The following is a 24523-nucleotide window of genomic DNA, read 5'->3' on the forward strand; positions in this document are numbered from 1 at the left end:
CAGCGTTCACGGCTGCAACACTTAAAAATCAGGGAGTCGTTCTCAGGATTCAGATCAAAACTGTGTGTGTGTTTACAGGTTCACTTAAACACAGTTTATTCTGTATATTCTTCACACGAAGCTAACACACATGCTCTTTAGCCTCTTGATGGGTTAGCGGAGAGAAGCTATTCTTGACATTCATTGCAGCTGAAAGCCTATTATTTCGTCCTGGTTTATTGCCATATTGTTGTGCTGTCGGTTCTGAGTTGCGGTTCTCTGTTTGCCTGCTGTGACCCTGCAGTGGCCCTAATGGTTTCATTGTCCTGCGTGGTTTTTCTAGTGTGAAGCGTCCAGCTTTCTGCTGGCACCGTTAGTGTTTCAGTTATGGGGAGTGCGCACGCTGCTTTGCTGAGTCTTCTTCTGAGTCTTTAAGAACCCTTTGTGAAGAAAGTGAAGAACAGCCTTCTGACTTCGCCTTCTAACTGATGCGAGCTTAACAAAGCGTTTCATTTAGCTAATCTTAACCACAGTTTGTTTGTTTTAATGATGCTGTAGTTGACGTACAGAAATTGTAGAACACAAAGTTCTCTCTGAATATAATTTAGGGTTTTGCAGAATCGACGTTCCCGTCTGGCGGCAGGCTGGTTCAGGCAGCTGGCTGGGTCGTCCGTCTACCTTAATCCAAAGGAAGGTAACTCAGCAAAACCTGAGCACAGTCACACACTGTAACCCTTATTCTACGAACAACAACAGAGCCCCTTCACTCAGCGCTTCCCAGTCCTCCAGGCTATGAAATTATGGCTGTTGAAAATCCTGAGATTCAGCAAAAAATAAAAAATAATTGTATAACTTTATAGGCTGTTAAAGTCTATTTTTGTGGTAACTGCCTTGAACTTGGAGCAGCCCGAGTCGTCTCGCTTTCCATCACTCTGTGTCACACAGGCCCAAAACACACTGAAGTGTGTCATCAGCTACCAAACGCTCAGCATCCATCAGTCGCCCGCTGCTGCTCGGAGGTTTGTGCATCCTGCTTCCTGTTTCTATGACAGATCGACACAGAGTTAAGTCGTGTTTCAGTTTGGTTCTGCTTCCTCTGTCTTAATCTCCATGATGGCAGAAAGAAGGCGGAGCATCAGGTGGGTTTATTTATTTAGAGCCTTTGTTACAAATGTGTGCAGCTTTGCTTTATTTGCCTGTTTACGCCTCAGCTCAGTGTGTGGGCACATGATAATTTCAAAGGGAATTGGTAACCAGGGGAAACTGGAAATAGCAGTGACCAGCGCTCACCAACAATGGCTGCAGGGAAAGTAACAATGAAGCTGAGGAAAATGGAGGCGTCAGGAGCCTTTTTTAACTCTGGTTTGTGCTGAAAAGACGAAAACAAAGGCAATAAAGCGGACATCGGGAAGAAAAGCTTTTCGACAAGGCAACACAAGCAGTGATGTGATATTTTAAAGCCGTCACAGTGGGGGCTCGTGTGTGAACAATGGAGGTATTTTAACCCTCCGGCCTGCGCGATGCCCTGCAGCCCCACCTTCTCCTGGAGTCATCAGTATTCAGATTTCTCTCTGCAGCAACTACACCACCAACTTCAGCGCACTGAAGCAACTGAAGCAACCAATCAATCCGTGCATCCTCGTCGCAGATTTTTAAATATGAGAGAAGCCGCCGTGAGAGGCTGCAGCCCCACGCTGTCGTGGCCTCCGCTTTGTCTCCAACAACATCTGGACAACTTCTAATTACACCTAAAGGATTTTACTGGATGTGATTTGTTTTAGAGTAAATATCCTCAAATTTGTCTGTCTTTAGACCAAAACTTTTAGATTGATTAAATTTTGATGCAGCAGTGATCCAGCAGCTCTCCACCCCAACTACATTCCTGGCAGCGTGGAGACGGCTTTGAAGAAGCATTTAGACCATCATGAGGAAAATAACATGAGCAGAATACACAACTGAGCAGTTAAATGACTGAGTACAGTGAGAGAGACAAAGCAGCAAATCTAAGGCAGGAAGCACCGTCATCAATGTGACAGTAAATATAAGTTGGACCATCTGAGGAGCACTGAAGCTGGTTTTGGAGGCTCACCTCACCAACACACTCTCTGTTGGTTTGTCCCTTCATCTGTCCCTCATCTGCATGTAAAACCCTAAAACTGCACGGTGTGTGTGTTCAAGTCATTTCCACTTCTTTAACGTTTTACAGATAATTCTTTCACACTGGACGGCTTCAGGCGACCTGCCTGGTGCTCCTGCTGAGCTGCACATGCAAACCCTGGCAACAAATCCAGCCATCTACACAGGTTTGGAAGTGAGTGTAATCACAGGCTACGTTAAGTAATTAAAGTTATGCGAGCAACCTGTAAGAAAAGTGAGCACACACACACGCACTCACAGAGTAGATTAAACTGACAGCTGCTACACTAATGGAAGTGTTTCCTCTGTGTGTGTTCATGTTCGCTGAAGGTGCTGACTGCACGGCAGGAGGCTGCAGGCTGTTTATCCTGTGTGGTGGGGGGGCGATCGTATTCAGTCAGACGGGGGGGACAAAATGTGTTGTGATTAATTTTCTTTTGGCTCACACCAAATCAGCCATCTGGTTTACAAGAAGACACGGTGTGTGTAGGAGTGGGCCCATTGACCCGCTTCATTGTTCACTCTTTGGCCCCTCGGGGCCGAAAATTTCCTTTATGTGGGTCAAGGACTCGCGGGGACACAGTTGTGTATGATTGTGTTAATAGAAACTCCATACATCACATGCAGTCAGTGTTAGCCTTATATGACCTGTGCTTTTATGCTGTTGTGTCCGGACCAGCAGCAGCTGGAAGCAGTGACTTTGTGTTGTTTTGTCACACAGCTTTGGCCCCACTGTGCCTTCACGGAAACCCAAAGCAGATCGCGTTCTCACCAGCTGAGGCGTGGCGGGTATCTCACACTCTAGATTTTGCATGCGATTAAGGTGTTTTGCTTTAGACTCATCTTTCTGATCGTTCAGATCTCCTGCCAGGAATTTGGGTGATTCACATCTCAGCTTTAAGAGGAAGATCTGAGAAATGTAACGTTCTCTGCTGCTAAAAACTATGACCAGAACCACATCATCCCCATCGTTCAGTGATGCTGAAAAGGTTGCGGCGGCGGGGGAGTCCTCCTCTTGCCGGTCTCGGGTCCAGGCAGGATGTGTGTGTGCACATCAGCTATTTGCTTTAAGTTGGTTTCACCGATGCTGCGCTGTTGCTTAATGCTTCATAGCAGTGTGTACGTGCAGATGCAGACGGCACTGAAATCTCTCCAGTCTGACAAAGACGTGAAATACTTTGAGCAGCACGAGACACTTGGCAGCACTCGGGCTCTTCCAAAATGCCGTTTGATGGTTCAAGAGGTAAAACTGTAAAAGCACATGGCAGGCAAGTCTGCTCCTTACTGTGTGCTTCTCGTTGTTGCTATAGGAACACGCAGAATGTAATCAGCTCTACAGAGTGGGGGAAGTCCTGCTCGGTTTACTCCCAAAGAGCCGCGTTAAAATAAAGATGAATTCTCTTTTTTCTTTCACACTCTGCAGGCCATAAAGAGCTCACTCTCTCAGATTTCCTCATCGCTCCTGCTCTCATTTAACAAGTGGATGTAATCATGCTCCCCTCTTATTAAATATGCATATTTAATTTGGCACTCAGTTCATATTTCAAGAGGTGAAGGAGTTGCTGTCGTGGGAGTTAATTCACTAATGAGGAGGGGAGGGATGTGAGTCTCAGAGCTGGAAGAGCAGAGGGCTGTGTTTCCTGTCTTCATTTTGTTGAATCGTCGCCGGTCCGGATGGCGACTCCCACGCTCCCCTGCAGAAAGACGGCAGCACATGTGCCAAAGTGAATGTGCCAGATTAAAACGCATATTGTTTCAGTTAGATGGAAAAGACATGTTCACACCTGCTTGGATTCCTCCAAACCTCCACACGGTGAACTCGTTTTCATCGTTTAGGCACACTGAGAAGCTCTCGTATCTCAGAGCTCCCAAACAAAACAAAGAATTTTAGACTTCTTGAGAATAAACATTAAAACCCAGAAGGAAAACTTTCCGGACTGCCGGGACAACAAACACACTGAATGCGGAGTAGAGATCTGAGTGCAGCTGTAAGCCTCCTGATCAGATGATCAGAATCACCTCTTCGTCTCCTCGCCTCTGCTTCAGATCAGTCTGTCCCAGATGGAAGCTCGTCAGCCTTGCCTCCCTCTTTCATACAGCTTGTGTACTTTGGACCTACTCGGGCAGGGAGGCCCCCCTTCGACCCTCCCCGCTGCTGCTGCTGGAGAGAAGGTGAGCACAGATAAGAGGTCTTTATCTGGGTCCCAGAGGAAGGCGGGTTAAGTTTAAGGTGAAGGTTTGACATGGCGGCCCGTCTGCTCGCTCTGGCTGTTCCCTCCACCTCCTGATGCGGGGATCAGGCTCGGTCCCCGATCCCCATGTCCTTGGGCTCATTCTTGCCGGCCCCCACTGCTCCAGCTTTAATGAGAAAGATGAAAGAGGTGCAGGCTGGGAGAATACCCTGCCCTCCTCCTTCCCCTCTCATCCACCCCATTCACTTTGCTCCTCATGCCGTTTGTTCAGCCCAGCCTTCGCACTCGCTGCCCCTCCAGCGACTAACTCATCCAAGACTTTGTGCTGCGGTGGGGGAAGTTCTGCTGCAGCAAATTGGTGGTGAGGGTGGCTTCCATTTTAAATTTTTCAGGTATTATTCCCTCTGATCTTATGTGCAAATTTCTTTCCATCTTTTATTTCTTTGTGTTCTGGCGCTGTGGCTGCAGACATGTTTAAATCATAAAGAAATGCAGCTCTACTGAATCCTTTTCATTCTGACAGGATCGGATGTTTGGATGTTTGATGGACATGCTGTAATGCGTAAACATTCAGTGTGTCTGCAGGTGTTTACAAGACACCACAACTGAACAAATTCAATTACAAGTTAACGTTAAACAGGGAATCTTGACCACCATTCACACGCATCCCAAATTAGCCGCACCCCAATCTCCTCCGCCCCTCGCATGGCGTCAGACTCCGCCCAGCCGACCCAGGCTGCACCAGGCACTCGGGTCCAAGCTCATTTATTTGTCCTTCAGACGCAAACCTTTGCAAATGTGTCAGAATTACATGGTTTCATGTTGAAATCAGACTAAAGACCTTCTTAAATCAGCTCGCCGCTGTGCCATCACTCAGGCAGGAGGAAATGAGGGGACATTTTCAGTGGTTTTAGCAAGATTAAACACGGATATGATGACTTTGGTTTCCTTTAAGAGCACAGTTTGTGCCTGGAGAGCAACACTGGGTGAACTCAATAAATAATCCCTTGTTCTTATGTCCATCTGCTATAAGATGAATTGTCACTCAGCTTGATTTTTAACATGCATCTTTGCCTCAGATTTTTCTGCTTTTCCATCTGCTACAGTTGACTAGCAGTAGTATCTTTAAAAAAGAGACCACATTAACACTGCAAAGAGGTTCTCCCAGTCCGGAGTCCTGTTCAAACTGCAGCCGTGATTCACTCTGATTAGTAACATTCATTCAGGCTGACCTTGATGGCTCGTGAACAACACAGCTCAACACCTCCTCATCACTCAGGTCCTGCAGCAGCACACGGTGGACTGTGATCATCCTCGAGACACGCGGTCCTCCTTTAAAAAACGAGTCCCAAAACACCCGTAAGACTTCACATAAAGTGTGTCCGAAAATATGAGAAAGATTTAAAGCTCTGATAGATGAAATCTACTCAGAGGGAACAGCAGGATCTGAAATGAGTTCAACGTCAGCTATTACAACTCAATGTTACCACCTAGTGGACATTTTGGTGTAATGCAGGAGCACATTGTAAACAAACACTGTAGATTTTGTCCACTATCAGTTCTGTAAAATAGACGTGTGTTTAGGATGAGATCTTTAACAGCCAGGATCTGATTATTATATGACTTAAAGTTTGGATTTTTCCTCTTCTATTTGCCTCTTTTTGTTTGGGGCCTCGAGCATGAAATCATGAGAATTTTGGAGGGAAAACCCATGAAAAAAATAGTCTGTTGGAGTGTTTTATTAAGCACTTCCTGTAAAGGCTAAAATACAAAGCTGCACAGACGTCTCTAAATAAATATGATGCGACTAACATGGTCATGTCTGCGCTCAGCAACATTTTTCTTAAGAAAGTCCAACTGAAACCATCTCACTTAGCGAGAACTGAAAGGTGGTGTTTGACAGGTCAGCGTGATGGTCTACCTGTGACCATAACTGACATCAATATGAAGTCAAAAGGCCATTGGCACAACTAGCAGACTAGCAGAACGTGTAAATGGTCCACAGTCCTAACATGATGAAAAGCTCTAAACAGAATATTAGAGCCGTGATGACTCTTGTTGAACAAACGGGAGGATTTTTGGTGAGTCTGATTGCGTTGCTTTCGGCTACATGTCGTGATCGTCAGGTGTCATTCGTCCACACGTCATTCGTTATGCGCTCGGTTTTCCAGCCTCACAAGCTCTTGGACTTGTCCTGATTGTTCATGTATTTCTGGTAAACGACTCCCAACGTGGTGAAGACGTTCCCCATGAAGAGGACCATGTACGAGCAGCCGCACATCAGGACCTAACACACACACACACGCACACACACACACGCTCCATCAGAGGCTTTGAGACTCACAGGACTTACAGAAATTACAGAATTTGTTAATGCAGAAACTGTGATGTTGTTCATCACATTCGCTGTAGCTAAAAACGTGTAATCATATGCTTATCTTACATGCAAACGGATCAAAAGATAAAGCGTGATTTGTTTTTGAACCCCACTTTAGAAAAAAATAGTCTCTCAAAGACTCTCTTGGCCATTTTGTGCGCACTTTGCAGACGGTCCCTACTGTCAAGTAATGCAAGACGCAGGTTTTCACACCATAAATCCATCCATCCATCTTCTTCCGCTTTATCCGGGACCGGGTCGCGGGGGCAGCAGCTTGAGCAGGGATGCCCAGACTTCCCTCTCCCCAGACACTTCCTCCAGCTCTTCCGGGTGGACCCCAAGGCGTTCCCAGGCCAGCTGAGTGACATAGTCCCTCCAGCGTGTCCTCGGGGGCCTCCTCCCGGAGGGGCATGTCCGGAACACCTCCCCAGGAAGGCGTCCAGGGGGCATCCGGAACAAATGCCCGAGCCACCTCAACTGGCTCCTTTCGATGTGGAGGAGCAGCAGCACCATAAATCTACTGTGGAAAATGTGGACACGGCGTGCGAGGCCGGTCATTCACACAAACGTTTCAGGAAGAACATGTCGGCTTTACGGCCACTTTCCTCTCAACGTGAGCTCGCAGAGACGACGTTTGTGAGCGCGCGTCGTGTGATGGTGCGGTTCCTGTTCCTGTGCGTGTTGCGTGTGATGTGTGTGCGTTCGAACTGGACTCACTTTTAGTTTCTTACACCTGAACAGCTGGATAAAACACTCATGAAATAAACATTTGCTGAGGAAACACTGAAGGCACCAACCTGCCACTCTTTACACTCCGGGAGCTGAAACATCTTGAAGAGTGTTATGCTGTTGTAGAGCTGCCAGAACTGTGAAGAGCAGGAAGAGTCGCCGGTCAAGAAGGCTCTTAGCAGCTAACTTTGGAGTGAAAAAGAACCTGCTGTTGTCTAAACGGAGGTAAGCTGTGAGCATTGTTCAGAGAGAGGCTACTCACGTGACAGAAGAACAGGAAGGGAAGGAGGAAGGTCAAGCCCCTCCACATCCAGGACTGGAAACCCTCTGAGCAGGAGGACAGGAGGGGAGAAGACTGATTTGTTTTCACTGATGTTCCACTGTTGATTTGAGTTGAATGCTAACATGCTAATATTTAGCCTGTTAACCATCTTAGCTGCTAACATTTGCTAACTGGCCTCTCACGCAAAGCAGAGCTGAGACTGATGAAAAGTTTTTCAGTAATTTAGTCACAAACCAAAGTGCTGATCACATTTCAGTTTTGACCCGATGATGACATCAGATTAAAAATAAGAGGAGAAGCTTTTGTTTAATCCTCCAGGGGGACGGCGAAAATCTTTACCACATTTCAATTCGTTTGACTGGCTGGACGAAAGCGCGTGACCGACCGACTGACCCACATTACCGAGCCCCGAGTCGGGCCGCGAGTGCAGCTAAAATTAAACTTGTTCTCTGGGGGATAAACTATGTAATGGACACACTGTTGCTAAATGACCTCAAATATATCTTTGGCACTTCAGTCATGACATTTCTTGTTACCTACCAGCCAAAATCTTGTTCGTGTTGTGTGTGCGGTGGGCTAAAGTCAGCCGAGCCGACTTATGTTTTGTCTGCCGTCGTGTGCAGTTAATGTGAGGTTCTTCTCTCACTCACAAACAGAAACTGGCAAGCTGGTGACTGGCAGCAGTTCAGACTGCACTCACCGACTGTGAGGTCCATGTTGTGTCTTTCTCCCAGCGCTCGGAGTCTGTACAAACAGCCACTCTGGTAGTAGTACTGCAGAAACTGGACGAAGCCTGCAGGGAGCCAAGACACAAGCTGTTAAGCATAGGACATAATCAGTTGTTGTGTGTTAATTGCATAACAGAAACACGTTGAGGATTGCTGATGTTTTACACTCAAAATGTCCACACTGAAGTCTCTGAACGCATCGCAATAAGTGAACACAAGCGGAGATGAGCACACAGTCTATTTATGTGTCATAATGTTAGCATGTAGTGTGGAAGCTCTTACTCTGGTACAGACAGTAGGACAGGAACTGGTTCCTGAACATCTGGTACAGGGTGCCTTCAGGCCTGAGAACAAAGACACCATCTGGTTGGAGGACAAACCCGAACTTTCACGACATTCAACTGGACAAAAGGATTTTGATGGTAAAGTTTCAACACCAACCGAGTAAAGCAAAGTGAGCAACATGACTCACCAAGTGAGCATGACCCCGGACAGGAAGGTGGACACATAGTGATGGAAAACCCACCAACCTTTGATTCTGAAACAACATGGAAGCCTGACACTGAACGAGGGATTTCGACAGTCTTGGACTCGGCTCAGGGTCCAAAGTGAATCTCCTACATTACAGGACCCTGAGGAGGCCTTTGTGTGACCACTTTACCTTTAAATCATTGCAATTAGAAAAAAACAAGCAGAGACATTAAGTTTGTCGCAGACCTTGAGCCGTTGCTGATGAGGATGCTCTCCCGGATGGTGAGTGTGCAGTAATACCACACCAACAGGAAGTTGAAAAGGGCATCTACGACTCTGGAACAACAACAGAGTGAACCACAACCAAGCTCACACATGATGCAGCACACACACACACACACACACACAACACTAAATGTGTATTAACCTTAGAACATGAACACGTGGAGAAGACTCACCTGTAGCTGAACAAAAAGCGACAGGTGAAGGAGAACACAAACAGGATGACGGTCAGGGCCAGTTTGAATTTCTCGTACTCATCTTTGTAGGCAAATCTGTTTGGCGAAGTAAACGCAAATGATGTTAACGTGGCGCCGAGGAGACTTCACGCTGAGAGCCGCTTTTGTGCTGTAAGAAGACGAACGTGAACGCGACTCACTTGGACTGCTTGTTGAGGAGCGTTACGTTGACGTTTCCTAAAACAAGCGTGAGGTACAACCTGAACAGGAAGAGCGGTGAGACGTTCAGGGACGCTAACATCTCACACGTTAGAATCATATTTTAAAATGCATCATACTGGCCTCACATATTTACTGGAGCAGTACATCTACTACTATCTGAACACTTTACTTCAACAGTTTCCATCATTCAAGTTCGAAGCTCCACTTTGCCATTCAAACACACACAGTAAATCACGTCAAACCCGTTTTTCTTCGGCAGAAAAGCTTCCATCTCAGAGAAAGAATTTGCTCTGTCTTTCATCAAGTCCTCCATTTCCGCGATGGCATCCATTTCCTCTGGGCTTAATTTTGGCGTTGGATGATTTTCTTTGCATCTGTTGATGACAGAAAACATTGTGGCGTGTTTATAATGCAGCACAGACTCACACACATAAACTTCTGTTACGTTTTGGCTTGCTTGTCACTTTTAAAATCAGCACTACCCAACACTTTGGCCCCTGTGACTGCAAAAGAAAGAGACACAATCCCTCACTGGCTTCCCACCATGAACAGGGACAGGATCCCTGCTCACGCTCTGCTCACACAGAAATCAGCTGCAGCTAATTAACACGCTCTCAGAGAAAACAGAGCAAAGAGAAAATTGGAAAATTACTATTTTCATACACTGCACGTGATTGTTCACATCGCTCTGCAACAACAACAACAACACACGGACAGGCCGGGTTTTTGTATCATCACAGGTTTTAATCTGAAACGAATCTAAAATGTGGTTTTGATCTGCTGAATTGTGGGAAAGTGCTGACAGACACTTACTCAGCTAGCGACACAGCGAGCTCTTTCAGCTTCTTCCTCTGACGTGCTATGGCACCGGAGCAGCTGTCCTGCAGTTTGGTCACTTCCTCGAGTTTCTGTTTGTATAGACGGTGGGTGTCCTGGAGGGGACGATGGTGACAATACAAGTTTCATTTTTATCATTTGTTAAAGGTGCAAGACACAGGAGAAAGAAGAAAGACACCAGTGAATCGTCCGCATTGAGAGCACATTTAACGGGCCGAGGGATGCAAAAATACCAACATGTCCTTTCAGGAGGAAGTAACTTCACCATGTTGTTTTATTGTTGTTTGTCTTTCCTTATCAGACTTGACCTTTATTGACATTTCTCATCCTTCCCATTCAGCCTTAGCAGTGATGTGTGGACACATGTGAGACGTGACTGCTGTGCTACACTCGCACTGAAGACTTTTGTCCTCCGCTGAGCACATGACCTGCAATGCACAGTTGCTTAAGAGTGCTGCATCATGTGGTGACATCCGCACTACGTGATGCATTGAGTTTAGAAGGTTCTGGTGCATTGAATCAACAACAAACGAAATGGAATAAAGTGCATTTACATGCTGTGCTTTGGGATAGACAGACGGATAAATAAGGAAACGACGTGACTTGAATGAATATAAATTAAATATATAAATTAAATATATAGGTGCATATAAATTAAATCGTGGCTACCGGATGGCAAGACGCCAAATTCCCGGTGCAATTCGGTTAAATATGTCCCATACATTAAGTGTCTGTGCGTTGTAATACGGATCTATCGTTTGTAAACAGTGTGGTGCTGACTCAAAACGGTGCCGTGCTCGCACAAAGTGCCGATCGTTCCGGTAGCAGGTGACTACACAGCAGTCGCCTCTAACTTTAACTTTTAGTTTTTTTGTGTCCGTCTAAGTTTGTCACGGTACAATTATCTTTAGCTGCTGAGGGCGGATCCCCGTGTTGCCAGTGTGGCAAACCCACCCCTCCGACTGTGCTAGCTTACCCGGGCCAAAACAAGCTGGGACACGGCGGAGACGGGAGACGCGCTCTTTAACTCACCTGAATTTGTTGGTAGTTCTTCTCTAAATCGTCCCATTCGCGTAAACATTCAGATAAACCCGCTGGAGTGGACAACATCTTCCACTCTGACATGAGGAAACCCTTCACGAGTTGGGTAATATTCAAGCTCAGCTGTGCAACAGTTGGATCGCCTTCATAATAAAAGCTTTAGCGTTTTAGTATCAACCGTTGTGGATCTGCCCACCAATGATTTCATGAAGTCTTGATAGTTTAGATAGTTTATTAGTTGATATAGCTGCCCCATTTAGAGATCGATGGATCGTTAGATAGATACTTTATTGATCCTGAGAGAAATTCCGTAACACAACGCAAATAAATGCGCAATATTGATTCATTTATTTTTGCAAATTTTGTTCTTCATGTATTCAGCTAAACTGTTGCCATAAGTGTAGACATTTTTTTACGTATAAATGGTTGAGAAATTAGTATTTGGTGAGGAACTGTAAAGATGAAAACTGACTTATCTGCTGTTTCATTTTCTTCTTTGTTACTAGAACTGAGTTAAATCAACAATTGCAGTCCAATCTTATTTTGAAGTCCATGAAAAGCTTCCGGCTTTATCACAGCTAATGACGGTGCTCTTTACAGAACTGTTAGACAATTCCTGCATGCTTCACGCTCATGGGACGTGCAAATTCTCAATGTGTCCAATCAGGTGTCCCGTTCCTTGCAGCCAATCAGCACCAGGAACTTTAAACCGCCACTTATGGGACTTTAAAATAGAAGCCCTGAGTTTGGCCTGACAGGAAACACTACATCTCAATGACTTATTTGGCCATATAAGCAAAAACCAAACCCCTGACCACACTGTTCTACAGCAGAAACACAACCATTTAAACTACACAGGCTGTTCGGTCAACTGTCTGCAAGGAAGGCGCTCTGCCCCCTGCAAGGTCCTCCTCAGGGCAAAGCGTTGCTCGGCATGTGGCTTCAGAGATGATGTTACGTAACCCTGCAGAGGAGAAACTCTCATCTCATCTCTCTCTGCATGGTGAAGCAGCTCTGGCAGACTCATGTACGGACTGAACTACAACACATGACGTCTACTCACAGATGACATTATTTACTAATTCAAAACCAGATAAAATGCATACAAAACAGTAACATAAACCCCAAAACACGAACTGGTGGCTCTGTGCACTTTATTTCTTGTTTCCTCACGTTTAGTTACTTTATTGTATATTACTGAAGAGCCATTTTGAAATGAAGGAAAAAAACAAATTGTATTGCACATATAAGTCTGAATAGGCTGAGATTAAAGTTGAAATTCCCTTAGCCCGGGAGAGCTGCAGCCCACCCCCTCAGTGATATGTCTCTTAGAGGACAAAAGGAAGAGACGTCCACCTTTCTGTCCTCTGCACAAATTTACCACATCAAATCCTCAGATCATCACTGCTGCAAACAATAACTTTCAAAACAGAATATCAGTTTTGCTTTTGTTCCATCCTTATTGCGTAAAATGAAACTGAATTAGCTGCTTCACTTTTCAAAAATAAGGATCGGAGATATCAGTCACTTTTGTTCCCACAGTGTGAAGCTCCCAGTCAGACAGCTGCTGTAGAAACACCCTGTTGGGCCTCGTGTTGGATTTACATTTGAGCACGCACTTCCAGGCCTCCTGGAAAAGCATAAAACCAACAGCATCATCTCATTTCTGTGCACTGAAATCTTGTTGTCACAATTTAAATGAGAGGAATTTGATTGTGCACCCACTGAAACCCAACTGAACGAAGCACACTTGCCTCCAGTGTGTATTTGAGGTGGTGCATGAGAAAGGCGATGGTTGCAGCACTGCAGCGGCTTCTGCCCTGCCTGGAAACTATCAGGACGCGAGAGCCCATGTTGAGTTGTGTACCTGAAAATAGACAAATTTGGGTGTGGTGGAGTGATTAATGCGAAAAGTGCTCCCCCCCTTCATTAGCCGGCTGATGTGCCCTTGAGCAAGGCACTTAACCCCCCAATATGCTCCCCGGGCGCTTGACGCTGCCCACTGCTCCTGTGTGTGTTTCACTGCATGTAATTTGCCAAGTGTTGCATGTGTGTGTTCAACTAAGGATGGGTCAAATGCAGAAGATGAATTCAGTGTGTGTATGTAAAAATATATATACTGTCAATAAAGCTGATTCTTCTTCTTAAAAAAAAAGATCGATGGCTGTTGATTATTTCAAAGTACAAAAAACATCTAAAAGGATGGACTGTTTGGGGACAGGGTGTCATGGTATCATCATAATCCATAATTCACATGTAAAAGCATCTGGTTAATAAAACCAAAACGCCCAAGCCAAGACCCCTGACGTTTGAGTCCAAACTGTGGGGACACACAGCACATTTAATGGTTTAAATTCAGACGCTCTCAGACAGTCTGCACTCTCGTTTGCTGTGAACTCAAGAGGCTAAATCAGTGCAATGTATGTTTGTTTGTTTTTTTAACTTTCCTAATTCAGTGAATACATTGTTTACATTTGGTTACAAACAAATTCAGATTCACATTTAGTGCATTGAGATTTTTCAGAATCAAATTCAGTATCTGCTGTCACAAATATCTGCATAAAGTATGTAGATATTGCATACAGTGCATGAAGTAAAGCGTGCATTCCTGCGAGCTGTGCTGCCTTCACGTGGAAATTCACAAAGCAGTTCTGAATTTTGAGATTTTTTTATATCAAATGGTTTGCATGTTATATTTATGTTTGTATTCTTGTTTGCTGCAGTTTACAGTGAGTCAGTGTTAAACCCTGTTGCCCAGAGTTCTTGGGCCTCCTGCCTTTTTAAATGAGACCACAAATATTTGTAAGGATTTTAAAGTATGGTCACGACTTACCAATAAAACCACAAATCCTTTCAAAACACGAGTATAAATCAGGCACCTCTGAGTCGGCCACAGGAATGTTAAGGATGGTCTGGTTCCCCGTTATGGATCGAGATCTGAAACAATTCAAAGCAAACAGCCAGGACACATGACAAGCAGACTTTTCTCTCATGGTGTTCCAAACCTCAGGTCCTGCCTTACTCCAGAGGGCCACTCTGTGAGATGCTGATTACAGAGCTGATTTTCAGGTCTTTGAGGACGCTGGAGTCTGTGCCTTGTTTCTGGTCACCCATATACAGCAGTCCTGCTAAGACCTCCACTGGATAAGTCTTCAGATTTTCCAGCTCCTGAGACAATTCACAAATATATTAGATTTGAGGCTTCCAAAATTTGTGGTCACAAGTCACTGGTGTCAGTCCAATCCAAATCAAGTTGCAAGTCCTTTTTGACTTTGCCAAATTGACTCAAAGTCACCAAATTTGTGACTCAAGTCTGACTCAAGTCCAAGTCACAAGACTCAAGTCTAGATATGATGAGTGATGGCAAATATTCACTGGAAGGTGGACCAAGATCCACCAAAGTGGACAAAGACTGGAGAAAGTTGAATCCAAATCACTGGACTGAAGACCAGTACCCCCTGAAAGAATGAGATGAACCTTCACAGACTTAATTACGAGTGCATGAAGCCCCAGGTCAGCGTGTTTGTCTTACCGTGATGGTGTAGATGATTTTCTCAGTCCTTAAAAAAGGATACAGAGCCGAGAACCTCTGGAAGCCTCCTCTCACTATCTGGACTGGGTAGAGGCTGGCTTCAGCAAGGACCTGGGCACACTCAGCTGCTCTGCCTGCAGTCACAGCCAGAAACCAATCAGTGTAAGGACAAATGGGGCCAGGATGCATACTGAGAACAGGGCCTACAGGGAACTACTACTAATTACTGAAAAAGTGCATTGAAACTTATGGAAGAAGGCAGTAAACTCCTGAGCTACACACTATTACTTTGTCGTATAGTTCAAACATCTTGTTTGGTGGACTGGTAAAACACTCTCAGACACTTACCGTGTTCCTCTAAACAGCTTGTGTTGCTGTCATAGACCACCACGTGTCGCATACTGTCCACCTCCACAGCCTCCGGCAGGAGGAATCTGCCCTCTGAATCCTAGAAAGACTCTAAAGTTTGCATATTTCACACACAAAATAATCCTAGAAACTGAGGGAACTAAGAAGCTAAGCTGCATCTGCAGACAATCTTTTAGTTTATTGATTTACATCCACACTGCAATGACAAACTTTACCGACTCTTAACACTAACATCTAATGGTGCACAAGGAGACAAAAGCAAAACGGATCTTGTGTTCAGCTGGTCCATTTCTGAAAGTGACACTCAGATGACAGCCTCTAATAAAATATGGACATCTGAAAATCAAAGTTCAAATTATGTAACATATTCTGTTCTTTGCATCAAATCAAGACTAATTAACATGATTTACAAATAAAATGTACATTAAGCCATACAAAAGAGAGGAATAAAACTTAATGCTACGTAACTGCAGCCAAGTCCATAGAGAGCCAAATTAATGGTATAAGTCAGATGTAGGACACTTCAGGAGGTATGGAAACCCGTCAGTCTGGGTGTGACAGGACAGACAGACATGAATCACAAACCAGTGCTGTCCGTACCAATTTGCCATTTTTAGCTGTTATGATGTGGTTCATTCTGTAATCTTGGGTTTCACGAGCATCTAGAAAAGAGATATGCAATACACAAGTTAATTGTAAATAAAGTTACGTGAAAGTTAAGCTGTCAATCATGCAAATCTGACTCATGTCGAGTTGGCACATACCAATCAGGCAGAGGTAGTTTATCTCTGCCAGCCTGGACACACAGCTGCGCTGATTGAGGAGGTTGTAGAGCTCAAATGGCTCACACATCACAAGTTCAGCCATTGCAGGAAAAAAAATGACAGTGAAACAATTAAATAGAAAAATAAATTAAAAGTTGATGAACATTAAAATTAGCTTGAATGAGCACCTTGTCTAACTAAGCTGTTTTCAAAGGGCACATTTGTTTGTATGGGTTCTGTTGCTAAGCAACTCAGCCTCTCCCCTCATTGGTGGTTGGTGATGATGATGTAGAGCCTTAAAGTCACAGCTCTCTATTTCTGGACCATGTAAATTATCCACATAAAAAGTTATAGTTTATAGCTTATAGACATAGTTGCCTCGTGACCATTCTGATGGTTCCACTGTCAGCAGGATGATGTTTCCCTTTGGACCTGGGAGTCCATGACAAAATGTCTTGAAAACAAATGACCATTTGTTATAGATATTCATGGTTCCTGGGTGGCTCATCCAAATGTTTGAAAGAGCACTCGACCTTTCCTCCAGCATCAACTTTGGGCCAAATTATCAGTTTACAAATGAGAAAAAATTAAGTTTAATGATCTGTTTGCTATGACATTTAGTGAGTGCACTCATACTTCCCAGAGGAAAAGCTTTTTTAAAATGACTACATTTTCCTCAGAGGCCATTCCAAATTATACTTTACAAATATATTCCCAGAGCTGGTAAGGCTGACAGAATCAAAATGTTTGTTTAAGCAACAGTAATGAAGTCATATTGATGGAAGACGCCCCTTTGACTGTTAAAGCTTTTCTTCTGTTCGTGAATATATGATAATAATGAAACGTACAAAACGAACTCTCTCTCACACACACACACACACACTTTTGTCCTGCTTGTGCATTGGCTTTAGAGAACAACATGTACTCAGTCCCAGCGGAGTCTGAATGAATGACTGTGTTCTCCGTCCTGCCCAGCCACAAATCATGCTGGTTTGTCTGGGATGAAAACAAAGTTTGAGACCCAAGATGAAGGCAGAGAAGGAGGCTACTTCAAAAGCCAAAATAATATCAACGATTTTATTGTTCGTGAGTCTTGGTTCCCTTAATTCAGGTATGTCACATTCTCTACTTTTGATTTTGCTTTTTAACTTTGCTGATAAAGATGGATCACATAGTTTGGCTGGACGATGGACTGATGTTCCTCTTGCTTGTTTATTCACTGTGTCGGAAAGACTGGACAAACTCGGAAACTGCAGATGTGTTTTGGGAATAGTCCTTTGCTCCTTACCAATGCGGCAACTTGCTGGATGAATCAATCTGAGGGTCCTCTGAGTACATTATGACAATAAACACTTCGGAAATCAGCATAAACTACAAGTACTGACACGGCTGTGCTTTCATGATGCCGACTGGGGACAGGAAGAACACAGCAGGAGCTAACTGAGCAGTGATTTAAAAGTTACATGCTTCATATAGCCCATGTAACTACAGACGGGACACCTAAAACAAGGTTTGATCAAATATGAGTTGATGTTTCTGGTTATTTTTTGCAGTGTTATGCATAACACTGCATAAATAACAGACGTCACAAAGTTAGCATTTGTTGTTGGGGTACTGGATTGCATCAGACTGTGTGGGTGCCTTTACAGTCTTGTGCCCACCCTTTGTAATACACGAACTGTGCTTACAGGCAGTACCAGAAGCAGTGTTTTCAGATGTTTCTGTCAGCCATCCTGCTGTTGTTGTGGCCAGCAGCAGAGTCACTGAGCTGCTCTGTTTCTGCAAAGCTAGCATGGCATCTGGATTTCTCCCAGTGCTCTTTTCATGAACTGCCAAGAAGGAAATCTGAACAAACAATCCCCACTTTTGTTGGCTCACGCTGGCCCATCCCAAAGACTGACAGCTGTTACCATGGTAACGTCATGCAAACTGGTTCCAGTATACAGCAGAGATGGGGCGTGATGCCCACACTGGTCTTCAGCTAACTACTGTATCACTCACTGTGAAAAAGACAATAAAACTGATAAGCACAGTGACTAATGCAACAGGCAGGAGTGAAGAGTCACGGCAGTCAACGAAACAGCTATCAGACAATCTCAGTTTGACGTTAAAACTCACTGTGGTGTCATTTAACCAACGTGCGGTGCTAAAGCAGGATCCTGTCTTGTGTGTTTCCCTGCAGATGAGGTGCTGGCAGTGAATATGACCATCCCCAACACTCTGATCAGAGGCTCATTAGGAGGGGAGGCCCTTCTGTCCGTCCGCTACAGCAGTTTCAGCCTGGACCTGCCAGTCATCAAGTGGCAGCTCAGGAGGGAAAAGTCTGTCACTGTTGTCCAGTCCATTGGGACTGACATCATCGGGACACTGAGGCCTGAGTATCGTGACCGCATCCTGGTTTTTGAGAACGGGACTCTGCTTCTTCACAACCTCAGACTCTCTGATGACGGAACCTACGACGTGGAGATTTCAATCACAGATGATACCTTCACAGGAGAGGGCAGCATCACACTCACCGTGGACGGTAGGAGGACGTGTTCCACTTTATGATTAGGGGTACAGTCATGCCCGTTTCCCTTCAGTCTGAACTATTGTCATAGACTGACTGAGACTCGAGTCCAACTTAAGTCCCAGGTTTAAGATAGGATAAGATAAGAAAACCTTTATTTGACCCACAAAGGGGAAATTACAGCATTACCACAGCAGCGTACAAGAACAGCACTGGAATAAGAGTTACAGGGTCAGAAATATTTAAGTTAGTAAGAATAAAAAATATAAGAAATGTAAAATAAACATAAACATAAAATAGCATCTACCTATCTAGAACTCAACTACAAAAGGTTTGATGATGGGCAGTTAATGGGCAGTTGAAATCACATTATTATCACCCTAATGACAATACACTGCCAGTTCTTACTGCTTTTGGGCAGTGATGTGATCATAGTGATTTGGCACCAGTCTGGTGTGTGAATTTATCATATCAGAGAAGAAGCTGAAAATCCTTTTGCATGGAGAGCCTGTCCCAGCCATAAAGGACAGTTTAAGAAGCCCAGAGGAGCTTCTTAAACTGTGTGTGGGGATATTGATGAGAGGCATGTGGTGACCCCATCTTTGGGGTTTTCTGAATCACTTTTCCACAAATATAAGATGTTTATATCTTGCCAACAGTGATGGTAGAAGCTGCAGTGCTGTCTCCTGTGGCCCATACTCCCCTCTAACCCGTTAAACAGGGACAGATATTCAATTTCCAGTTTTCTTGAACATTAGTGGAAAATACCTCCTGATAGCAGGAGGCATCAGCCCTGCCCACTCAGAGGGCCGTTTGAAGGTCACCTGTATCCTGAAGAAGAGTAGGAGGGAGCAAAAATGTCTGTATCAGATGTGTCTGAAGAACATTTCCTCCTACTCTCCTGCTAAGAATGCCTTCTCCTGCCAACTGATCTACTAAAACTTTGATGGCATTAAAGAGCCATTTACAGTGCATAAATGTGCCACGTGTCCAACAGCCAAGTGTCATAAATCCTCCAAAAATAGCAATCAAGTCCAAAGCCTAACCAGTAAAACAGTCAAGCTAATATTATTAGACCATATTAGTTTACCACAGACAAACTGGTATCAGCATGTATGTGTGGCAATAAGTAGTAAGAGATTTCAGGCCAGAAAGGCCAAAAGAATACTGCATGTAGTAGTTTAAAAATACTGTAGATATAGCAGTTACACAGTTTTCCACCACAGAGATGTGACAAGTTCATTTTTCACCTGCAAAATGGTGACTTTTAAGCTTTTGAGCAATAAGCAAGCTTGGGATGATTTATTAACCCCGAAATAAAGAGACTTACAGTAGGAAAGATGAAGAAAAGAAAGAAAGGGTTTTTTGTTTACTGTTCTTTTTTGTCTATTTTCATGTTGAAAACTATTGCAATCCACTGTTGTTTGTATCCAGAGCCAATATCCAGGCCCTACATCCACATGGACTCTTCATCAGTGCTGGAGCTCAGTGAAAACGTCATCCTCAACTGCTCCCATGACAATGGAACCCGGGCCACATACAGGTGGTTCAAAGGTGGAAAGCCGCTGACCAATGTGACGAGGTTCCAGATGTCACCTGACCAGAAGCTTCTGACCATCACACGAGTGCTGATGGCAGATGATGACATCTACAGCTGCACAGTGGAGAATCCTGTGGGCAACATGACGAGCCTGCCCATCAGACTGACTGTCTACAGTAAGAGATGATGTCTTTGCTATTAGCTGCAGCGCCAACGAGAGTTAAACACACCATGCTAGACAGCTGGACCTGTGCTGTGTGTACCTGTACGATCTGTAGAGCTGTACCTTTTTATCAGGACGCCACAGACGAGTTAGTGAATTAGAAAAACCTCAAACCTCCCTGAGTGTAACGCTAACATGCTGATGCGGGTGTAAAGATTAACTAGAGGAAACGTCAGGGAACCACCAAGGTCACTGGGGTTCACTCCCAGGGGTTGGTGGATATCTTTACCAAATTTGTGATGTGAAACACACAGAAATCAGTTTGTCTGTTTGAGGGGTAAACCACACACACGTCATTTTTATTGGTAATAATTTCGTATTTGTGTGACCGTCCCCTTGCTTCCAGATCTTGTAAATGTATATTCAAGAGTCATAAAATTTAAAATCCTGGCTTGTATGTTCCCATGTTGCCGTGGCAACCATTAATGTGTTCATTAACTGTAATTTTGCATATCCAACCAGGAAGGAGTTCCCTCTACATCATCCTTTCCACTGGAGGCATCTTCCTCCTTATCACCTTGGTAACAGTATGTGCCTGCTGGACGCCTTCCAAAAAGTAAGAATTGCTAATGGGCTTTTCATCAGTCCTAACTAGTTTAAGACTGATTTTGGATTTTAGAAAAACAGGTCTAGAGCTGGTGTGCAAATAGGGTAATATTATAACATAACATTTATGTCATTTTGTCTTTCTTAGGCCAAAACAGCCAGCTAGAAGGCCCCGGTCCAGGTTGAATGACCCCTCTCAACGATCACCAATCTATCACACAGGTATTGGCATTGTTACACTCAACACTCCACTGTGATGATATTTAATACAGAAAGACCAAATGATCTAATAATAATAATAATCCCTTTTGAGATGGATAACAGTACAATGTTTTGTGCTTTGCCACAGATGATGTACTTCCAAAAACAGAACATAACGGAATAAATTCAGTCACTTCACTTTACATCCTGCAACAAAAGGTATCAATCTTAGTATTATTTTATTACATTCTGTGAGTCACAAAAGATAACAAGACTAAAAATCTGAAGCAACACTTGGGTCTCCTCCAAGGTCCTGCAATTATAATGGAGCACACAGAGCAGTTTTTCCACAATATAAATGCTATTTTACCAAGTTAATTTTGTTTCACTTGATACATGTTAGCAGAGAGAGGATCTCAACTCAAGTGGTCCTATTTTGCAGGATCCCTCCATGGATGATTCATCCAGCAACAGTATTGGATCTCCTTCTGAATTTGACAACCCACCATGCTACACCAGTTCCCCCAACTATGCCAGTTCTACTGGTTCCCCAGCCCCTTCCTCCCACAGGTACACCTGAAAACCCTTCAGTTTAAACTCAACATATCCTGTTGTATGCTGCTCCTGACTCTGAAAGTTCCTGCACATCTGTCTCATGTTTGGGAAAGATCTCAAAACAATTTTTCTGGGGTTTTCCAGAACTGCTTGTTGATTGGTTTTATTAAAATAAATTGCAACTGAAATATAGATTGTTTTTAAGGTTAGTAAGTTTTTGATCTACTTTGAGGCCTGTATTTGGGTTTCCCACTAATCATCATTGTTGTTGGTTCCTGGAACTACAAAGTCCAGAGTCCAGTCTACATGATGCTGAGGTAGGGCTGGGAAGTTGCAACTGTCAAACTGAAGTGTGATAAAGTACTTCTCTTCATGCATTGGCAATTTGAAAATCATCACCAAACAAGATGTTAGTTATTTCTTAATGTTAAAACTTAGGGTAGGGTTAAATGAAATCCAACTGTCACTTGGTAGTATTTTTGTATTTTTGTTCTTCTAGATTTAATAGTACTTTGAATGTGAAGAGAGACAACACCTTGTTGGTGGAGGAACCATAGTATTTACGTTTTATACAAACTTTAATAAAATGTGAAATTCTCAAAACTCAGATGAATGTTTCTCAAGTTATTTATTTTTCTCAAGTTTCTGTGTGGTTGAGGAAACTGTCAAATGTGATCTCTGTAAGGATCAAACAAAGTCAGGTGAGACAACCACTCTTATAAGATGGTCCCCGATCATTGGCTGATCAACTGAAAATACCAATGGCAAACACAAGATGGCTGAGCAGTTAAGGTGATGAAATATATTGTGCTGTGCATGCATGGGTTTGTCTTCGGCTCGAAGGATGTGCTTTTCGTTGTTGGTGTTGTTACATTGGAGAAAGCCATTGATGTCACTGCTTTTTTTTTATTCTGACAACAAAACCTTATCTGCATCCTGGCTGTGAGTTAGGTGTGACATTGTCTGACTGATCATTTTATATCTCAGTTTTTCAAACTTTTACATCCTCAATAGAGCTGAGGAAAGCATATGCATACCAAAGAGCTATGATGCTCTTGCCAAAATTCACGCTACACTTGCCATCTGATTTGAAGCAAACACTTGCTGCTATGTTTGTCATTCAGGTGTCTCCCATGTGAGGGCTGCTGCCTTTTGGTGTCTGTTTAGACTGTGAAGATTTCAAAGCAATCTTTTTCATGGCTTCTCGTGTTCACGTCCATGTGAGTCTCTGCAATGACAGTAAGGCTGCACCCTTCGATAGCTCAGTTGGTAGAGCGGAGGACTGTAGGTGAGCAGTAACGGCTATCCTTAGGTCGCTGGTTCAACTCCGGCTCGAAGGACGTGCTTCTCGTTGTTGTTATTGTTAGACTGGACAAAGGCAAAAGCAATTGATTTCATTACTTTATTTATTTTGACTCCCAAAGCACTCAAAGAGTGAATATGACTTCAAAGAGTGAATATGACCGTCTGGACTCCAAGGTGTCTGGACTAGTGAAGATTAGGCTTGAAGACGTTTCGTTGCTAATCCAAGCAGCTTCATCAGTTCTGAAAAACACTGACTGGTGGGGAACAAATATATACCCCTAAGTGGGAGTGACTAAGTGAAACTAACTAAAACAAAGGATCTGATAGTCCTGCAATTTTGTCTATATAGTTTGACTGCCAGTGATGGCCCTCTGTGTCTAACGATTGGCTATCTGAGTCTAACGATTGGCTAATGGCTGTGAGACTGTTAATGAGTTCGGGTATGACCGATTAACGACCTATTGTTCTTATGGTTTTCATGTGGATTGGAGTGAAACTTCCTGGGTATGGATGGGAGGACAGCATTGTAAGTGCAAGAGAGATGATGTCTAAGTCCACCACCTCTGTGAAATGAAGGTTTTTCCAACCTTAATGACTAATGTTAAACGAGCCAAGATGTTAACGATCCCCAAAATTGAAGCTCTTCGACACAAGATGACCTGCTTGACTGAGAATCTACACAGACCTCTTGGATGAGAGCTGAAACATCTTCAAGAGTCGACAGCCAAGTCTAATCGCCCTGACTCAACTCCACAGGGAGCTGGTAGCTGAGATTCTCCAAAGACATTTTATGTCTCAGTTTTCAAACTTCTACCTGCTCAGTAGAACTGAAGAAAACAAACTCCACTGGAGAATGCGGGCATCGATCCCGCTACCTCTCGCATGCTAAGCGAGCGCTCTACCATTTGAGCTAATTCCCCACATGTTACTTGCCCATTTGACTGAGTTAAGTGCAACTGCTGAGTGAAGTGTAAGTTTGTCTGACTGATATGAAACCACCAGGATTGCAGGTTGATCACCTGCAATCCTTCCTGCCAAGACGAGGTGGCCGAGTGGTTAAGGCGATGGACTGCTAATCCATTGTGCTCTGCACGCGTGGGTTCGAATCCCATCCTCGTCGCAAGAGAAGTCATCTTTCCTTGACCATGTGTACATGCCAAGATACTCTGATGTTTTTGCCAAAATTCACGCTGCACTTGCCATCTGATTTGAGGCAAATACTTGCTGCTATGTTTGTCATTCAGGTGTCTCCCATGTGAGGGCTGCTGCCTTTTGGTGTCTGTTTAGACTGTGAAGATTTCAAAGCAATCTTTTTCATGGCTTCTCGTGTTCACGTCCATGTGAGTCTCTGCAATGACAGTAAGGCTGCACCCTTCGATAGCTCAGTTGGTAGAGCGGAGGACTGTAGGTGAGCAGTAACGGCTATCCTTAGGTCGCTGGTTCAACTCCGGCTCGAAGGATGTGCTTTTTGTTGTTGTTATTGTTAGACTGGACAAAGGCAAAAGCAGCTGATTTCATTACTTTAT

The 24523-nt window shown here is 44.0% G+C and overlaps 3 protein-coding genes and 4 non-coding genes across 10 annotated transcripts; 4 read left to right on the plus strand and 3 right to left on the minus strand.

Moving 5' to 3' along the window:
• Positions 1-6030: 6030 nt before the first annotated feature.
• Positions 6031-11601, minus strand: tmem120aa (transmembrane protein 120Aa). 3 transcript variants are annotated; one of them, XM_046410361.1, is made up of 12 exons: positions 11445-11601; positions 10389-10507; positions 9818-9949; positions 9554-9613; positions 9354-9449; positions 9142-9231; positions 8897-8962; positions 8707-8768; positions 8397-8489; positions 7676-7740; positions 7482-7550; positions 6031-6594 (listed from the first exon to the last, which is right to left on the minus strand). In XM_046410361.1, the coding sequence occupies exons 1-12, from the start codon at positions 11535-11537 to the stop codon at positions 6481-6483; spliced, it is 1059 nt and encodes a 352-aa protein (XP_046266317.1). In that variant the 5' UTR covers positions 11538-11601; the 3' UTR covers positions 6031-6480. The 3 variants fall into 3 exon arrangements, with proteins under 3 accessions (XP_046266317.1, XP_046266318.1, XP_046266319.1); XM_046410362.1 differs by lacking the exon at positions 8897-8962; XM_046410363.1 differs by lacking the exons at positions 8897-8962; positions 9142-9231.
• Positions 11602-12507: 906 nt separating this feature from the next.
• Positions 12508-16385, minus strand: styxl1 (serine/threonine/tyrosine interacting-like 1). Its single transcript, XM_046410369.1, has 8 exons — positions 16119-16385; positions 15955-16016; positions 15334-15433; positions 14986-15119; positions 14476-14621; positions 14287-14390; positions 13208-13320; positions 12508-13083 (listed from the first exon to the last, which is right to left on the minus strand). The coding sequence occupies exons 1-8, from the start codon at positions 16219-16221 to the stop codon at positions 12952-12954; spliced, it is 894 nt and encodes a 297-aa protein (XP_046266325.1). The 5' UTR covers positions 16222-16385; the 3' UTR covers positions 12508-12951.
• Positions 16386-17045: 660 nt separating this feature from the next.
• Positions 17046-22339, plus strand: hepacamb (hepatic and glial cell adhesion molecule b). Of its 2 annotated transcripts, none has more exons than XM_046410359.1 (7): positions 17046-17229; positions 18301-18642; positions 20062-20343; positions 20853-20946; positions 21085-21158; positions 21286-21356; positions 21544-22339. In XM_046410359.1, the coding sequence occupies exons 1-7, from the start codon at positions 17145-17147 to the stop codon at positions 21715-21717; spliced, it is 1122 nt and encodes a 373-aa protein (XP_046266315.1). In that variant the 5' UTR covers positions 17046-17144; the 3' UTR covers positions 21718-22339. The 2 variants fall into 2 exon arrangements, with proteins under 2 accessions (XP_046266315.1, XP_046266316.1); XM_046410360.1 differs by having other exon boundaries at positions 21580-22339.
• A 604-nt stretch (positions 22340-22943) lies between these two features.
• On the plus strand, positions 22944-23032 carry trnay-gua. The gene is given in 2 exon segments: positions 22944-22980; positions 22997-23032. It is a non-coding gene; the product is annotated as a tRNA-Tyr (tRNA).
• An 812-nt stretch (positions 23033-23844) lies between these two features.
• On the minus strand, positions 23845-23917 carry trnaa-agc. Its single transcript has one exon. It is a non-coding gene; the product is annotated as a tRNA-Ala (tRNA).
• Positions 23918-24035: 118 nt separating this feature from the next.
• Positions 24036-24117, plus strand: trnas-gcu. Its single transcript has one exon. It is a non-coding gene; the product is annotated as a tRNA-Ser (tRNA).
• A 251-nt stretch (positions 24118-24368) lies between these two features.
• Positions 24369-24457, plus strand: trnay-gua. Its single transcript is given in 2 exon segments — positions 24369-24405; positions 24422-24457. It is a non-coding gene; the product is annotated as a tRNA-Tyr (tRNA).
• The last annotated feature ends 66 nt before the right edge of the window (positions 24458-24523 follow it).

The sequence above is a fragment of the Scatophagus argus genome, chromosome 14, assembly GCF_020382885.2.
Source record: "Scatophagus argus isolate fScaArg1 chromosome 14, fScaArg1.pri, whole genome shotgun sequence".
Classification (NCBI taxonomy): domain Eukaryota; kingdom Metazoa; phylum Chordata; class Actinopteri; family Scatophagidae; genus Scatophagus; species Scatophagus argus.

Coding starts and splice junctions, on each gene's coding strand:
- tmem120aa (XM_046410361.1), bottom strand. CDS start 11,537: ATGTCAGAGTGGAAGATGTTGTCCACTCCAGCGGGTTTATCTGAATGT. Junction 10,508..11,444: donor AGAACTACCAACAAATTCAG/GTGAGTTAAAGA, acceptor CGTCCCCTCCAG/GACACCCACCGTCTATACAA. Junction 9,950..10,388: donor CTCGCTGTGTCGCTAGCTGA/GTAAGTGTCTGT, acceptor TGTCATCAACAG/ATGCAAAGAAAATCATCCAA.
- styxl1 (XM_046410369.1), bottom strand. CDS start 16,221: ATGGCTGAACTTGTGATGTGTGAGCCATTTGAGCTCTACAACCTCCTC. Junction 13,321..14,286: donor AAGGATTTGTGGTTTTATTG/GTAAGTCGTGAC, acceptor GTCTATTTTCAG/GTACACAACTCAACATGGGC. Junction 13,084..13,207: donor ACCTCAAATACACACTGGAG/GCAAGTGTGCTT, acceptor ATGCTTTTCCAG/GAGGCCTGGAAGTGCGTGCT.
- hepacamb (XM_046410359.1), top strand. CDS start 17,145: ATGAAGGCAGAGAAGGAGGCTACTTCAAAAGCCAAAATAATATCAACG. Junction 20,344..20,852: donor CATCAGACTGACTGTCTACA/GTAAGAGATGAT, acceptor ATATCCAACCAG/GAAGGAGTTCCCTCTACATC. Junction 20,947..21,084: donor TGCTGGACGCCTTCCAAAAA/GTAAGAATTGCT, acceptor TGTCTTTCTTAG/GCCAAAACAGCCAGCTAGAA.